This window comes from Vulpes vulpes, chromosome 15 (assembly GCF_048418805.1).
Source record: "Vulpes vulpes isolate BD-2025 chromosome 15, VulVul3, whole genome shotgun sequence".
In the NCBI taxonomy this organism is placed as follows: Eukaryota; Metazoa; Chordata; class Mammalia; order Carnivora; family Canidae; genus Vulpes; species Vulpes vulpes.
In genome coordinates this window covers 14,278,539-14,296,142 of record NC_132794.1, presented here as the reverse complement: position 1 = coordinate 14,296,142, position 17,604 = coordinate 14,278,539, and the positions used below count along the sequence as shown (strand labels likewise).

The following is a 17,604-nucleotide window of genomic DNA, read 5'->3' as shown; positions in this document are numbered from 1 at the left end:
AGGTTAATTTCTCTCAGGGTTCAATATTAAATCTATTCCAAAGCCCAAACTTTATCTACAAAACCAATAAATACACACATTGTGCAAGGAAATATATATACATTTAATACTTTATACAATTTGCACTAAATTGATTTATTTTATAAATGTTTCTCCCAGCTTTTCTATAGGCATATCAATCACAGACACTCTCAGAGAAATGCCACTCAGTGTGTTAAAAATAGAGCAAAACAAAACAAATACAAGTCCTAGGAATTCATATTCTATCTTTTTTATATTTTAAATTAGGCTGTTAAACTAAATGACAGAAAACTGGTACTTCTACAATGCTATGCATTTTGCCCAGAACATTGATAAAACTTTGGTGAATCTGAAATAAGCACAATGCAAAACGTTATTTCCCAATAGAAATTTGTTTATTAACTATGAACCAGAACCTTTTCTAGAATCAGAAAGCATAATTCAGCAAGGGAAGATTATAGCAGAAACATGAACATAGATCATCACTAATCATGAAGAATCTATAAGAGTATTTTGTCATTCTTTCAACAAATAAGTCTTGTGCTGCTGCTACTCCTGGAGCTCTCTCCTAGGCATTGGGAATAAAAGCCAAATACCAGCCAATTGAGGGCTTTTGGGCTTCTTTGGAAGAGAAGATTTGCTGAAGGTCTTCCGATTTTGAGCTGTAGTTGGACATTGCTGCGTTCACATCCTTATAATCAGTCAGTAGGGGATGGATGCAATAGCTGAACATAACATATTTAAAGTAATGCTATCTCTTAGCTTCTCAGCACGATGCTAGTTAAGCAGTCCACAAAACCATTGATAAAAAGCAAAATAATCTGAAAGACTGTGCTGGAATCATCAGTCAAACCAAAAAGGCCCCTCTTCATCAAGAACATAGGGGGTACTCCCATTGGCAGACAAGGGACAGCAACAGCCAACATAAAAAAAAAAAAAAAAATGGCGATGGTTGTATTTTTTGTGGAATCTCTTCAGTGTGTCCATTGTAGGAATCTTGGAAACAATATCACCTTCAGGATCAGCTCTCAACACAAAGGACATTAACAGAGCAACAGAGAAAACAAGCTAGCAAGTGATTATGGCTGTGGTTAATAAGTCCTGGAGTTGTACTTGAGGTTAATATAAAAAAAAAAAATTCTTAAGACACATGAAGTAATTCAGCAGAATATTAGAGAAGGTGACTACTTGGTAGAATCAGCCCCATGGGCCAATTTCCAGTAGCAATAAATGCAAAACATTGCTCAATAGCAATTCAGAGGTCTGCAACCACTGCATAAATACCTCAGAGGAGGAAAGGTACTTGGAATGCAGCTCAGAGACTGGAAGTTTCTAGAAAAATATCTCAGCGGTTGGCAGCTCATTGGTCCATAACTTGAGTATCGGCAATTTCTCACTAAATAGTTTTGGGATTGGCAGCTTCTGGCAATATAACACGATGGTGAGAAGGCCCTGGGGATGCAGGGAAGATGCTGGTAGCATCTATACCTCAAACTACCCAGTCCACAGTGGTTTAGGGGTCGGAAACTGTTGGACCAGCAGTTAAGTTCCCCAAAGCATTTGAAGCCATTGCTGAAACTCTGGAAGGCTTTAGGTGCACATTGGCTGGGTCTGTAGCAATTAGATACATACCCCTTGTTCTGAGTGCATGGGCTGCAGCTGGGTTTGGGTCCAATGTTGGTAGTTTCACAGGCACTGCAAACTTGGCCCACTGTTGGAGAGTTGCAGGGCACACAGGAGTTTGATGGTTCACAACTTGTGGTACAGGTCTTGAGCTCACAGCTAGGAGATTCACAGCTTGGTGCTTCACCATAGGTTTCTTGGCAGTTATCCAGGAGCCAGAGATTTCCTTGGTAACTACTGGGTAAGCAGAGCCCAAGAGTAGGGCTTACATCACTGGAGCAAAGAGCAATGGAAGGAGTTACTGGGATATAACAATGAGTTCTGTAGGATGTGCTGCTGCAATTCCCAGAACAGCCTGGAAGAGACATGGAGCCTGACTGCATGTTCAGTGATGTCTGTGGAAGTATGGTGATACTATGGCCCACGGAGTTTTTATATCTTTCCTGGAGATTGTCTGCAGCTTCTCCAGACTCTCTTCCTTCTCACTGCCTCAGACAACATCTTATTAATGTGTTGTTTAGCTACAGCAGCTGACATCTTTGCACTCCTATAAAAATAAGTTTATTTTGATTCTTCAAAGTATCTCTCATCACCACTTTGAGCATCACCCATCACCCATCATCTGTAGACCATAGCTTCAGTGAATAGTGATTTTAACATTAATAAGCAAACTCTCATCTGTCAATCAGTGGTTAACAAGAGTTCACGTGTCTATGGGTTTCTGCAGCTAGTCATTAGAGGGTTAATAAGGATTCCAGCAAAACAAGGAACCTGTATTTTCCATTCTTTTGGCTACTGTAAAATACTGAGGGACTTAATCCTATATTGTGAACTGAGCTGAATACTTTGTCTCAATACTGTTGCTTAAACGAGAGGGTAAAGCATTGAACTATTAATAGAAAGAATTGTTCCCCCAAAATATGTACTATGCTCTTAACTGTGCTAGGCCATATATTGGTGATGACTTCTCATCTGACATATTTGGAGAATTCCCCCTCTAAGACTCACAGTAATCCACGTGAGATTTAGTGACCTAACTTGTGCTCATGGGTCAGTGGTTGCTAAGTAACCGAGACTTCTATGAGATTTCTTTCTTAGACTTTCTGCAATATGTAGTATCAAAGAAGGCCAGTTTCTCAAGATTATGTCTTCCTAATTGGCTAAGATTATATATCATGCATTCCATTGTCTCAGCTGTAAAGCCCAATTCCTGCCAGATGTATACCATTTTTCTGTTTCTCCCAAAATAAGTTTTATTTATTCTTGATTTGCTTTTTTTTTGTACATAGACTTTATCTTATTCCTGTGTTGAAGAGTTATTTTTTTCTATACCCACAAAAGAGAATAGCTATGTTTAAAAATGTATTTGAATAACATATAGTTCCTATAAGTGCTGTACATCTTAAATGACACTTTTTGCTCCTTATGGTGAAAGTGGATGGAAATATTTTATTTAAAGATTTTAATTCAAACTGAAGAATTGGCATGTTGTTCTTGAAAATATAAACTATAATTCAAACTTACAACCTACATTGAATTGGAAACAGGAATGCATTTATTAACAGTGATGAGTTCAGACAGAGGACAGTACCAACTTATTCAGGTAAGATAAGCTATGAGGATAGTTTTTAAAATACACTGTCCTTACAGATGACAATTAGATTTCTCTTCCTATTCTCTGCTCCTCAGCTAGATTTTTAAAATGCACACCAATTTAAATCTACAGATTTTCTCCATTTTTCTCAATCTGAGTTTTCTCCATGCTTCTCTCAATATTTATTCTGTAAGCAACTCTTTATTAAACATGTTTTGCTGTCTTGTGAAGTGTCTCTCAAGTGAAAAGGGTCAGGATCAGGGAACTATATTTTCAGCAAATTGTTTGGCTACAGAGTGTCCTGGGATTTTGTGCAGAAATGTTCAGTCCTGAGGCAGGCAAGAGAAGAAATCAAATAAATAAGGCAGTTGATGGCCAACTTTCCACTGAGTTTCCGAATCCTAGTGATATATAGAAGAGCCCAGAGGTTGGTGGAACTTTATTTCTGTATTTCTATATGGTATCTCATGTTATTTTTCCTCAAAGTAGATTTGAGGCAAGGGTAAGGGAGAACAGAATAAGTCAGTCAGCTGTTAAACCCACATACTTTCTTTTGAATTTAGTGTTAAATAGTATTTTAAATTAATACCATTCACACTGGTGTGAATCCAACAAAAAGTATGTAGAACATCACACAGCATAACCAATATTCACAACATGAGACTTTACAACATATTTAAATTTATTTGGTACAATAATATTCTAGACAATCAAATGTTGAGATTTGCAAAAGTAGTGTTAGCTCAACTCCTCTATTTTTTAAATTGAATTATAGTTAAAATACAATGTTATGTTAGTTCCAGGTGTGCAATATGGTGATTCCACAATGCTATACATTACCCTATACTCAACAGGATAAGTGTAGCTATTATCTGTCATCATACAAGGTTATAACAATATTATTGACTATATTCCCTAGGCTTTTCTTTTAGTCCCATGACTTATTTATTTTGTAAGTGAAACTTTGTACCTCTTAATTCCCTTTACCTACTTCACTCATCCCCCCGCCCCCAAGCCCTTCTCCTCTGGCAACCACCAGTTTGTTTTCTGTATTTATGAGACTGTTTTTGTTTGTTTATTCATTCTTTTGTTTTGTTTTTCAGATTCCACATATAAGTAAAATCACATGGTATTTGTCTTTCTCTGTTTCACTTATTTCACTTAGCAAAATACCCTGTAAGTCCATCCATGTTGGATCAACTCCTGTCATTTGCTTTTGTTTTGCCATCTTACCTACCCATCACAGTCACGGGTAACCATTATAACCATTCACACACCATGTTCTGTAATTGATACCTCTACAGAATTGTCATCTATTTTAGTCTGCATCTTGGCAAGACACAGAGATGATAGCATCAGTGATAGAGCAAATAAGCTCATCACAATAATAAGTTTTAGCAGAAAGTAAAAACCATTTGGGTGTCATTGTCTTCTGAAAGATTTGGAGAAGCATATGAATTCCTCTATTTTCACTGAATTACTAAAAAGATCTTTCCTTCCATTAATTCCTCTACTTGTATTTTTTTTTCTGCATGAAACGCTAAATAGAAACCTGCCCACTCACCCAAAATGCCCACTTCCTAATTCTTGGATACTGTGAATGTTATCCTATGTGGCAAAAGGGACTTTGCAGGCATGATTAAGTTAAAAGTTTTGAGATAGGTTTCTGGGGGAGCCTGATGTAGTCATGGTAGTTCTCCTAAGAAGGAGGCAATCAGAGACCAGGCAGTCTGATGACAGAGGCAGAGAATGGAGTGATGCTGACAAAAGTGAAGGAATGATGACAATGCTGGCAACCTTGAGAAGCTGGAAGAGGCAAGGAATGGATTTTCCACTCGAGATTTCAGAAAAAACCAGCCCTTTTGACATCATGACTTTAGTGCAGTAAAACTGATTTTGGACTTCTGGTCTCCAAAATTGCAAGAGAATTCATTTCTATTATGTTAAGCCATCAGGTTTGTAGTAATATGTTATAGCAGCCACAGGAAGCTAATACATTATGTTAAAGAATCTAGGTCACTCAATTAGTTAGTCTTTATGTAGAGTTTGGGCTCTGTATCCAGGGCAAGTTGAAGACGCAAGGAATAAGCTCCCTAATATCAGATAATTCAGAGAAATTCCCACGCCTCTGAAGAATAAGAAACAAAATCCCTTTATCTAATGAGGCAGCAGATTCCTTGTAACTCATTAAAAAAGAATTATGGAACTCTTTCCCAACTTTTTCCAAAGGTTAAAAATCCTTTAGGGTAAACACAGAAGATCAAAGAAAGCTAAATTTTCCAGTAAATGGCCCTTAAAAAAAAAGTAATGGAGGTCACCTTCCAGCCTTTTAAGTCATGATAGAATTTTTATCTTTCTTTTTTGCCACCACGTATATATTTGTATTCTAATTCCATTTGCCCAAGTGCTATTAAATATTGCAACAGTGATCCCATGATTTAATAAAACAAAATGTATGCAAACCCATACTTACATAGCAATTAAATTGTAACTACTGAGTTCAAATGATTCTTAAATTTTAGTGGTAACCTAAGATGGTGGATACTGTAGCTACATTTACCCTATTGGCTTTATAGATCATTAATTGGTTCAACAACTGAAGGGCAGATGAGCAAAATTAAAAATTTAGGAAACAGGAGTAAATGAAGATGAAGTATTATGAAAATTATAACACAAGAGTGTGACCAGATAGAAATACAAGTCTGATTTGTGCTTATCTTTTCAGGAAAATATTGTAAGAATATCAAGAGATATTGCAAGTAAGAGTTAAATATTTTGAGATGGAGCTGTCAAGACTATGCCTTCACAAATTATGAATCACTCTCTTACTAAGTACTACTGAAACATATTTATTTGTGTGTGACCTTGGAAAATTGTTATCTCTCAGTACCTCACTACCTTCTGACATAAAACCCGAGCTAATAGCACCTACTTTGCAGGACTGTTGTGAGGACAGAATGAGATAAAAAATGTGAAAATATTTAACAGAGTGCTTGGCACATAGTAGATGCAAATCAAATATTACTTTTCTTTCTAATTCTCTAAAGCTATAATTTAAAAAGAAAATTCTAGCCAAACATTGGACTAAAAAAAAAAATTCTCATTGTTAATTTACTTTGATGTTGCAAAGACATGTTCTTCAACAATCTTGTCTCTTCTAAAAATTAATGCCATAATGGACATTTCTACCCCATGTAGTTAAGAAAAATGCTTTGCTTGACATTAGATCGCTAATGACTTCTCTTTTTTAAGGCGTATTCTTCTGTGTCATGGTCATGAGCTAATTTCTGGAAGGCTGCATATATAGTTATTAAGAATAAGGGCTCAATACTCAGATTTCATAGATCTGGAATCTTATCTCTGATGCTCATTTAGAATATCAATTAACTACCACATGTTTTCATGACTCAATGTTTACATCTTCAAAATGGAATTAATAACATTATATTTTCTGCACAGATCACTCTAAGGATTAAATTCATTAATCAGGAAGAGGTTATGCAATATACTTAGTATAGTTGATGTTAACTTTTATCATTATCACTAGCCTACAATCTTTTTTAGTGGTATTATTATTATTATTAAATATTATTACTTTCATCATCATTATTATTACTGGATCTCATCTAAAACCTCCTGCATTTTAGGGATGCCTGGGTGGCTCAGCAGTTAAGCATCTGCCTTCTGCTCAGGATGTGATCCCAGAATCCCTGGATCAAGTACCACATCAGGCTCTCTGTAGGGAACCTGCTTCTCCCTCTGCCTAGATCTCTTCCTCTCTCCCTGTGTCTCTCATGAATAAATAAAATAAAATCTTTTAAAATAAATAAATAATAAATAAAAAGACCTACTGCATTTTATAAGAGTACATCATAAAGAGAGAAAAAGAAAAAGAGAAAGAGAAGAAAATGCACTAAAGAAGGCTAAGTTTTAGGCTAGAAAACGTATAGTCTATATAAGTTCTATATCAAACACACACACATATTTATATATATATAACCTTCTAATAAATAATAACCTAATAATCCTTCTAATAAATGTGTGTATACATATATATAAAAATATGATTTAGAGAAATTTAATATGATGAGGATATTTCCTATCATCTACATAGGAAGTAAGACTGCAGAGAGGACATAAATGTATGTACCATTAAAATTAGTCAGCATCCTAGAGAGATGGGTGGGCTGTGGCTGAGGCAGAGAAGAAATAGTTTTGTTTTCAGTTTAGACTTGGCAGTTTTACACTTGAAGGTCATGGTTCCCAAGGTATTGACAACTTCTGAGAGGCTTCCAGATTGCTCATTAACTAAATGGAAAAGACTATAGGTAATATGGAGAATAAATGAATGACTGTGGAATTCAACCTAACTGGGTCTTTTGGCAAGTTGCTTGCCCTATTGGACTTTTTCTTATCTGTAAAGATGGGGGAAATAACATTTTTTCCTAGTTGTGGTCATAGCAGATTTCTGATTATGTAGTGGTACCATGACATATTGAAAGTATCAGTATGGTAGATATGAGAAGTTGTTTGTAGGAAGAGAAGTCTCACTAAGTACATGGAAGAATTGAATTAATTAGCTACATACATATAAAAGAGAGAAATAAATTATAAGTAACAGTGTTCTCTAGGTAAGAATCCATGAGGAGGTAGGAGGAAGCACTTGATAAGTTTAATTCAAGAGGAAAATATTATGTGCTTTCCATTGTTCAGAATTAAAATATGTAAACCCTTTGTGGATTATCCCATAAGGTAAGGTGAACATTATAACTTGCTCTGTTCCACAATATGTTGAAAGACATATATAGAGAGTTGACAGGTGACTCTCTTGCTATCTTCCCTCTGTCTCTACTGGCAACATTTCCTATAGTGAAGGCTCTCTACTCCTGAATCCGAGAATGAGAATGATTTTGAAGATGAAGCAATGAATGTGTATTATGAATGATAAATAAACCATTGTAATTTCAAGATTTTGGAATTTTGAAGTTATATATAAGTTACTGTGATAAAACAAAGTCTGTTCTGACTCAAGAACCTTCATAATTCCCTGTTTAAGTTTTAGAAAATGCAGATGCACATTTAATGCTCAAGTGGTATCACATATTCAATCAGGACCGCAAAAGTATCTATCTTGTTCACTTTATTCAGACACTCCTTTTTTTTTTTCTTTAAATATATTTGGTTTAGTATAGCTAAAGGCTTTATCTTCATGAAGGATAATAAAGAATTCAAAAAGTATTGTTTTCTGAATTATTTGAAGTAAGTTTATTTAGAGATAACCACAGTTTTTTTTCAGAAGAACACATTAATGGCATAGAAATCAAGAAACCAGATATCAAGAATATTCTAGTGAATAAGCAAACTATTAAAATCACTTAGAATCTGATCAAATAAGAGTACATTTTAAAATAGTAACTGAACTAAAAGCATGATGACCCATTAGCCTAAGAACAATCCATCAATCTAAAGAAAATACTTCTTTACTAGCAAGATGCAAGAATGACAGTTCAGCAAGATCTTCTAATAAATGGAGATTGCCAAGTCCCAAAAGAGGAGCACGCTGGTTGGAAACTGTTGTAAATGTAGCGAACAGGTTGAAACCTGTTAGACACATAGTCCAGGGGTCTGAAGCTGCTTAAGGCATAACCAAGAGGTTGACGGTCACAGGATAGATATCTCAAAGGATGGCAGGCACTGGACACAAAATTCAGTGGTCGATACCCACAGGAGATGAAGTTCTGTAGCTGACAGCCATAAGGGAGGTGGATCTGTGGGCGAGAACGACTGGACAGACAGTTCTGAGGTCTATGATGCATTGATGGTTGACAGAAACTGGAGAGATAAGAACTGATGGGAAAAAAACTGGTTCCTCTGCAGGGCCTGGAGGCACAGTACATAGTGGAAGGGTAGCAAGAAATTTCATAGGTTGTGGGCACATGGCTGGATGGTCGATAGCTGGAAAGTTTACCACAGGTCTTCATGTTGTCCAGAAGCCATGTTCTGTGTTGGCTGGGCAAGCGGAGGCTATTACCACAGTTCATACCAGCAGTGTAGAAAGTAGTGGATGAGGTAACAGGAACATGGCAGTAACTCCCAAGAGGAGAACCATAGTTTCCAGAAGAGCAAATGTTGGATGGCATGGTGATATGAACACACTTCAGGTAAGCAATGAAGAGCACCTTGTCTGAATCTGCATGGAAGTAGACCAGATTGCTTATATACCTTGGTGGTACATGCCCAGACTCTTCTCCTACCCATAGTTTAGATCGGTTAGCATCATAACATCTCATTAGTTCCTTATTGTGCTGCCTGAGAAGATGACCTCCCACTCTTCCATAAAATAAGCCCAGTTTACATGTCCTATATATCCACCATCCTAATCTTTCCCCTGTTATCAGGCTTGAGAATTTATGATGCAATCACCTGTGTACCTGTTTTCCTTCTGTTCCCACCCCTAAATAATGCTTGTAAAAGGAGTCCATTTGAATGGATGTTTACCCCAGTCATTATCCACAAGAAAAAACATGGTTAGGAAGACAGTCTTCATCTTTGAAGAATTGACATAATGTTGTGATACTTGGAGGAAGTATTTAATGTACTGAGATAGATCCTACTTACCAACACTTATGGGATTTTCCAGATGAAAAACCTCATACTATTCCATATTTTTAATACTCAGCTGACAATCTAATTATGTGGTGTTGTTCTCTGTGTATTTGTCTTGACAGTCAATTTCAGTTTAGCATCTTAGAGTACATTTTAAAGAGCTACTACACCCTGACAACTTGATATTCTTCATATTTAAAAATTGGGTTTTGGGATCCCTGGGTGGCACAGCGGTTTGGCGCCTGCCTTTGGCCCAGGGCGCGATCCTGGAGACCCGGGATCGAATCCCACGTCGGGCTCCCAGTGCATGGAGCCTGCTTCTCCCTCTGCCTGTGTCTCTGCCTCTCTCTCTCTCTCTGTGACTATCATAAATAAATTAAAAAAAAATTAAAAATAAATAAATAAAAATAAAAATTGGGTTTTATTTCCAAAGACTTGAGGAATGTATGTGATTTTTCCTACATGGTAACACTGATGACATACTTGGTTTTACTAGTAAAAATATCATCCATGTCTGTTGGTGACATTCAACCAAGAAGATAAATGATATCAAATGTCATCAGCTTGTGTACTTGCATTCCAGAATTAATGGCTGTACCTGAAATAATTTACTAAGACACCTGTCTTCATACAATTAAAGTGAACAAGGATTAGGAAATATTTTAGTGTCACATGAAGAAAGATATGTGAATGGTTCTTACTTGGAAACCTGTAAGGAACAGTCTCTGGGCCTTATTTTGGATTGTCTATCTATCTATCTATCTATCTATCTATCTATCTATCATCTATCTATCATCTATCTAAATCTATCTGTCATCTATCATCTATCTAAATCTATCTATCATTTATCTATCATCTATCTAAATCTATCTATCTATCATTTATCTATCTATCTATCTTATCTATCTATCTATCTATCTATCTATCTATCTATCTATCTATTCCCTTGGGTCAGTAGTCATCCAGAACCAGAAATATCTCTTTTCAAACTACTACTCAGGAGGTCAAAGACGATGTAGTTGGGAATAACTGGAGAAAGGTAAATATTCCAACAGTAACCTGATCCTTTTGGTGGCTGTTTTCCTATCACACTAACATCCCAGTTCCTTTGGGGAATATGGCCATAGGGAGGCATGGTGACATCAGTAACCATGAAATCACTTCCCCTCTGCACAATTCTCTTTTCCCACCAATGTCCATCGTCCCTATATTATCACATCAAAGAGTCCAGAAGACTGCTGTGATTTTCCCCTGAGAAAAGATATTTTAAAATGTTTATAGCTTTCATAAAGCTATGTAACCTTTATGTAAAGCTATGTAAAAAATGTTAGATTTAATGTACCCATGCAAGCATTCAAAGGGGAAGGGGGTGATATGAACACACTTGTGATATATATTTTTTAAATGTTTTATTTTATTTTTTAAATGTCACAGAAAGCACGACCTTGGTGCAAATGAAATATTAGTCTTTCTCCTGAATTTCAACTTTTTTTCTGTTTCGAGTAGTGGAGGAAGAAATATTTGATGTCTCATGTGGGGTGTTTTCCAAGTCAGTATACCACATTCTTTCTCAAAGAAAGTCTCAGATAATTTCCCATTGTCCAAAGCCTGTTACTGGTAAAAATAACAGGATATTGAGTCATCAAGAGTTGAGAGTTTGAGAAGTCTATTTGATAAATTGCTTATCTCCTCTAAGAGCTTTAAGCCTTTATAGATAAATGAAATCTCTTAAACTCTTATTTGCTTCCAAAAAAGATTTCTCCTCTCACCTTGATAACTTTCAACCAAAATAGTTTTTTTTGTGTCACATCTAAATTCCTCATGATTTAGTTCAAGATTCTCTTTACTTCTTTTGTTCCTTGCTAAGTTCAAAAAGAAGTGATAACCCACTAGTCTATGAAATGTCTTCCTCAGCATGTAGGCATGCTGCATATGAGTTTCAAAAAGATAACTGAAATCTTTCATTTTAGTCCATAGTAAAAATAGATTTAGTCTTCATATAACTGCTATTGAAATGTATTTGATAACTAGGACACAGCAGAGGCTATAGTTATCAAGTTGAATGTGATCCCATCATTAATTATAAGTAATTAAAATGTAAGTTAGATGAAGGACATGGAACTGAGAGAAGCCTGGTATCATCAAATCTTTATCACATTTTCATGACAGATGCAGGAGAGTATAATACACATACCTAGCTGACATGTGTCCTAATTTATTATCTGTAATTCCTCTTGATGTCTACCAAGACTTTCTTCACATTTGTTGCAACTCTATATAGTCTCAAGAGCCTGAAATGGAAAAAAAAAAAAAAAAAAAAAGTACTGAGGAATTCTATCTTGTGTTAGAGAGGATTGGTCCAAGATATGATGAAATAACACAAAATAATGAAAATCACATCGAGAGTATGTGATATTTTCATTCTCACATAATAGTCAATTAACATTTTCAATTAATTAACAAAATATTATTTAGAGCCCATAAGTCTAATACATTCTCCATTTTTTCATTAGAGTTCATTAGAGGGAACTATTTGCATTAGAGTTTCATTAGAGCCCATTATTCTGCTCCACGACACCCATATTTCAGTTTTATTTAAATATACAATATGTCCTAAACCCTCTTTTTTAAATCTCAGAGGCTGTACAAGTTTCTCCTTTCTGGAACATCCTTCTCTATTATGTCTTCTGGGAATGATTGTGCATTCTTTACAGCAGATCCAGAATCACTATCTCAAAGATATTTCTTCATCTTTTTACTCACTTCCATGCATGATGTTTTATTTATTTATTTATTTATTTATTTATTTATTTATTTATTATGATTTTATGATTTTATGATTTTATTTATTCATTAGAATGAGAGAGAGAGAGAGAGAGAGAGAGAGAGAGGCAGAGACACAGGCAGAGAAGGGAGAAGCAGACTCCATGCAGGGAGCCTGATGTGGGACTGGATCCTTGGTCTCCAGGATCACAACCTGGGCTGAAGGCGGCGCTAAATCGCTGAGCCACCCGGGCTGCCCCATGCATGATGTTTTAAACGTTCCATTTGATTTTCCCCACGTTAGTATAAAAGCTGCAAATCATTTTCATATTGGCCTATTTGTCTTGATTGTTTGCAGAGATTAGGAAAGACTCCACTTTCTCAATTCCTCACCTGTCCTTTCTAGGAAATACTGTGACTTTCTTCATATGACCCCAACATCGAAATTTGAATTTCTTTGTTCTTGTTATATGTCTATCAACCTGGCTGAGCACAAATAGTGTTCACTCAAGGATTTAGTAGCTCTATCCAAGACATTGCCACATTTTAATAAAATAGCCTAATAATTCTAATGTATACAGTAGGAAAATATAAACTATGAGTCATATCTGGATGATTAATGCTCCCCAAGACACTTTACTTCATTTTGCTTTCCTTCTTTTTTCCTTCCTCTACAGAACTTTATTTGCAAATTAACTAATGCACTTATGCTATTGAATCTATATGCTTAATGCCTCTCTATCCTGGTATCACCAAAACATTGACTTCCTTGAGGTCAAAGACTATGTCTTATTCATATCAACATTACCAGTTGCCAGTTTCTTGAACACAGTAGATGCTCAATAAACATTTTAGAATGTTGAACAAATCACATATTCTTTATACTGAGATAAGATTTATTTTTAGTCCAGATGCTTATTAGACATCTTGCTTTTGATGACTTTTCTTTCTCTTTTAGTTAAATTTAGCATCCACAGTGGAATTCTTGATTTCATTCCTCCAAACGTTCTCTCATATACTTTCCCATCTTAGTAAGTGAAAAATTATCTACTGGTTTCTTAAGCCAAAGATCTGCACATCAACCTTGGTCCTTTCCTTTCCCTTACCACTTTACAAACAATAAGCAAGTGCCGAGTTTCTTTCTTCTCAGTAGATCTCAACTGTGTCTGTTTCTATCCATAAATATTTCCTCATTTTAGTCCTCAAGTTGTCATCATTTCCACATCTCCAGAACTTACCTGCTTCCACTTCTTATCCTTCTAATTTGTTCTTTTCACTACGGTCAGAGTGGTATTTATTTATTTATTGTCTACTATACTCCCTTTTTCTATGTAGATGTAAGTATCTGGCCTATATAACTTTCCTTCATTCTAAAGGATTTAATTTATTTCTTGCAAGGGAGGTTTACTGATGTTAAATTTTCTGTTTTGTATCTGACCAAATCTCCATTTCTCTTTCATTTTGAATGATAATTTTGCTGTATCCAGAATTCTAGGTTGATGCATTTTTCCTTTTAATACTTTAAATATTTCACTCTATTCTTTTTTTGCTTACAAAGCATCTGAACAGAAATCTGATGTAATTCATATTCTTGCTGCTCTATAGGTAAGATGTTTTTCTCCCCTCTGGCCTCTTTTAAGGTTTTTAAGTTTGTTTGTTTGTTTGTTTTGTTTGTTTTGCTTTGTTTTTTGCAGGTTGAGTATGGTATGTCTAAGTTATAGCTTATTCTGGCATTTATCTGGAATATGTTCTCTGAGCTTCCTTGATCTGTGGCTTAATGTCTTATCATTAACCTGGGGCACTTCACAGTCATTATTGCTTCACATAATTCTTCTATTCCTTTCTCTTTTTCTTATGGCATTTTCATTACATGCATGTATGTTACACTTTTTATAATTGTTCCACAGCAACAACTTCCAAGCTTGTTATATGCCAGACTGGAAACAGAATAACATTTTAGAACCAGTATCATTCTCTTATTTAAAACATAAACAACATTTTTATTTCCTGGGAATACAATGAAAAACGTACATCCGAAGACCTTGAATAGTCTATACCTTGTCTACTCTCCTCAGATTCTACTCTCCTCTTTCTTCACCAATTTAGCCACTTCAATCTCTTCTGACCTTCTCGAACTTACCAAACTCTTTCAACCACTGGTCCTGGAACATGTTGTTTCCTAATCTTGCACTATGCTTCCCTCTGCTCTTCGTACAGCTACTTCCTTTTCACCTTCCAGGTGTCAGGACTTCTCTACTCAGAGAGGATCCCACAGCCCTTCCAATCTCATTGGCAGCCCCTCTATCCAAATTTCACATTCTCTATAAATGAATTTAATTTCTTTCATAATACTTATTATGAGTCCTAGTTATACATTCAGTTATTTATTTTTAAGTTCATTGATCATCATCTTTACTAGATGTCATGGTCCATGAGAGCAGGAATTATTCCTGTTTGCTCACTGCTGTATTACAATAAATACAATAGTGCATGTCACATAGTTGTTAGCCAAAAGATATGTTTTGAGTACAGCAATGAATGGAGAAAGTCATCTCTTTTTACAAAAAATTCTCTGTAATTTACTTTATATATCTACAGATCTGGAAAAATAATTATATGAGTAATTGACTCAGATACCATAAGCATGGACATGGTGAAGCAATCTGAATGTTCTACGGGATGACTGTAGCATTCTAAGACAGAGACTTCCAGTAAATTGAAAAGTATTTCACAGTTGAAATGTGCCTTTTATATTTATTATATAGTCACATTTTCCCATATTGGCTTATATTTTGTAAATGGGAATGGAAAGAATCATTTCAAAATGAATGGATGATAGAATTAGTGACGCAATTCTGATGTTTACAAAGCATACTTATCATTCATATAGACTCAGCCATTCAATTATGTTGAATTTCAATTCTCAGTATGGTTGATATTTGATTTTTTCTTTTTTTTTCCTCTTTGGGTACCAGCAACAAAATCAAAATTCATAATCAAACTGTCAACAGACTAATGTTAGCATTCAGCTACATATAAAAAGAGTAATAATACTGTTTTGAATTCAAATTTGGACTTTCTCACTTGTTAGTAATGAGATCTTAGGCTAGAAGTTTAATCTTACTGAGCCTGTTTCTTCATCAGTAAGGCAGAGGTAAGACTTCTCAATTTGTGACAAAGATTAGGGTTAATATATATAAAATGCCTGGCACTAGCAATGTGGAATAAATGGCATATATTTTTTCCATGATTTTCCTTCTTTTTACAATTTTTCTATAAATTATCAACATTGCATAAGGCAGTTGACATAACCCAATGGAGTAACTAGACATGAAGTAAGGTACAGCAGAACAGGAACATTTGAGAATCAAGTAAATGATTGCAAACAGGACATAAGTACCAGAACAGACAGATGTGGATTTGAATTTCAACTGTTCTTTGAAACTTTATATTTTACACATACACACACACACACACACACACACACACAGGCAACTTGCTTGATTTTTCTGAACCTAAGTCTTCTGGATTATAAAAACAGTGATAGTTTTGGTATAAGAGAGTAGTGATGAGGATTAATGTGGTAATATAAAGAAGTGACTGGCATGTGGTAGTTGTTCTCTGTGCCCTATGTCTAATAGTAAACACAATGTCAGCACTGATTAAAATCAAGCCATAATACCTGGTTATGGACATCAAACTGATTTGGCAAAGGGTCATATTAGTTAGATATGACAGTTTTACGTTGAGACGAGCAAACAAGAAATGAATTTGAAAGATAGTAATTTTAGGAAACAGGACTGTATTCCTATAGCTGCAAGTTGAAAAATAATATGGAATACAACAGGATTTGGTAAACTGAAACAGGAGCATCAAAAGCATCAAATATCTGAATTCTGTAAAATAAATATAATCACTTTTTTTTCACATTTAGAATTTTAGGTATAATATGGCAGGAAGTGGGGATTTTCTTTTTCTTCCCAAACCTATCTCAAATTAGTCCCTGTTCTAGGAAATTACTAGATGCTCTACTAATTATATGTAACCCTCGTCTTCATGAATACATGATTGTATCATATGTAACAGCCTCTTCTATGGTTATATAAGGCTAAGGGACTGAGTTCCATACTTGACTAAAATGGAATGCAACTCTTAGGGCCATGTTGGTAGTTACAAGTCGAGTTTCTGTCAAGTTTCTGGAGTCAATTCCCTATCAGTAAACTCTAAAGACTGCATAGAAAAGGACTTCTCTTCTGACCTCTTTCTTTGCACAGTATTGTTAGAAAAACAAGGATGTTTTTAAATCATTATATATTTGGGGATTTATTTGTTATAATGCTTAAGCTATTCTGACCAGTAGCATCCCATGAGGCTAAATTTACTATTATCTGAAGAACCCTAAAGCCAAACCCCAAATTAAGTCATGTACTACATGAATACTTCTGTGTCACCAAGTCACATTGGTCCATATACTTTAATATTTTTTTTCAAAGTCATCTTAATGAATCATTTTCTTAAATTCTGGACAATTTCAATACTCTCCATGAATAACCTAGAATACATAGCATAAGGCAGTTGATGTAACCAAGAAAATAACTAGACATAAAATAAGGTACACATAAATGATAACACATGTAAATCATGATATGTATGCCAAGCTCTACTTTAATTAGAAAGAAAATAGAGAAAAGGAATTTCATCTAGGTAGAAAAGATCAAACTTTTTTATAAAAATAAGTGATAACTCCTAAAGCAAAGAAAATCCTTATTGAAGAGATTTAGTATAGAATTAAAAGAGATCACATAATTTATTGATGTGAAGCTGAGTGATCTCTTGAAGACTATGAATAAGAGGCTGTTTCCAGCAATTTATGATCATTTTTAATAAGGATACTTACTGCCAGTCCTCAAGGAAGAGAAGTATGATTGAAAATTGCTGTATGCATAGCTTATGGGTTTCTAACAGTTGGACATGTATTTTAGAGAATGGCATTGATA

General features: G+C 35.1%; 2 protein-coding genes across 2 annotated transcripts; both read right to left on the bottom strand.

Moving 5' to 3' along the window:
* Positions 1-397: 397 nt before the first annotated feature.
* Positions 398-2,045, bottom strand: KRTAP24-1 (keratin associated protein 24-1). The gene has a single exon (XM_025985435.2). It carries the CDS (start codon positions 2,025-2,027, stop codon positions 1,266-1,268), a length of 762 nt encoding a protein of 253 aa, XP_025841220.2. The 5' UTR covers positions 2,028-2,045; the 3' UTR covers positions 398-1,265.
* Positions 2,046-8,494: 6,449 nt separating this feature from the next.
* On the bottom strand, positions 8,495-9,424 carry KRTAP25-1 (keratin associated protein 25-1). The gene has a single exon (XM_025985449.2). The coding sequence runs from the start codon at positions 9,376-9,378 to the stop codon at positions 8,746-8,748; it is 633 nt and encodes a 210-aa protein (XP_025841234.2). The 5' UTR covers positions 9,379-9,424; the 3' UTR covers positions 8,495-8,745.
* Positions 9,425-17,604: the final 8,180 nt, after the last annotated feature.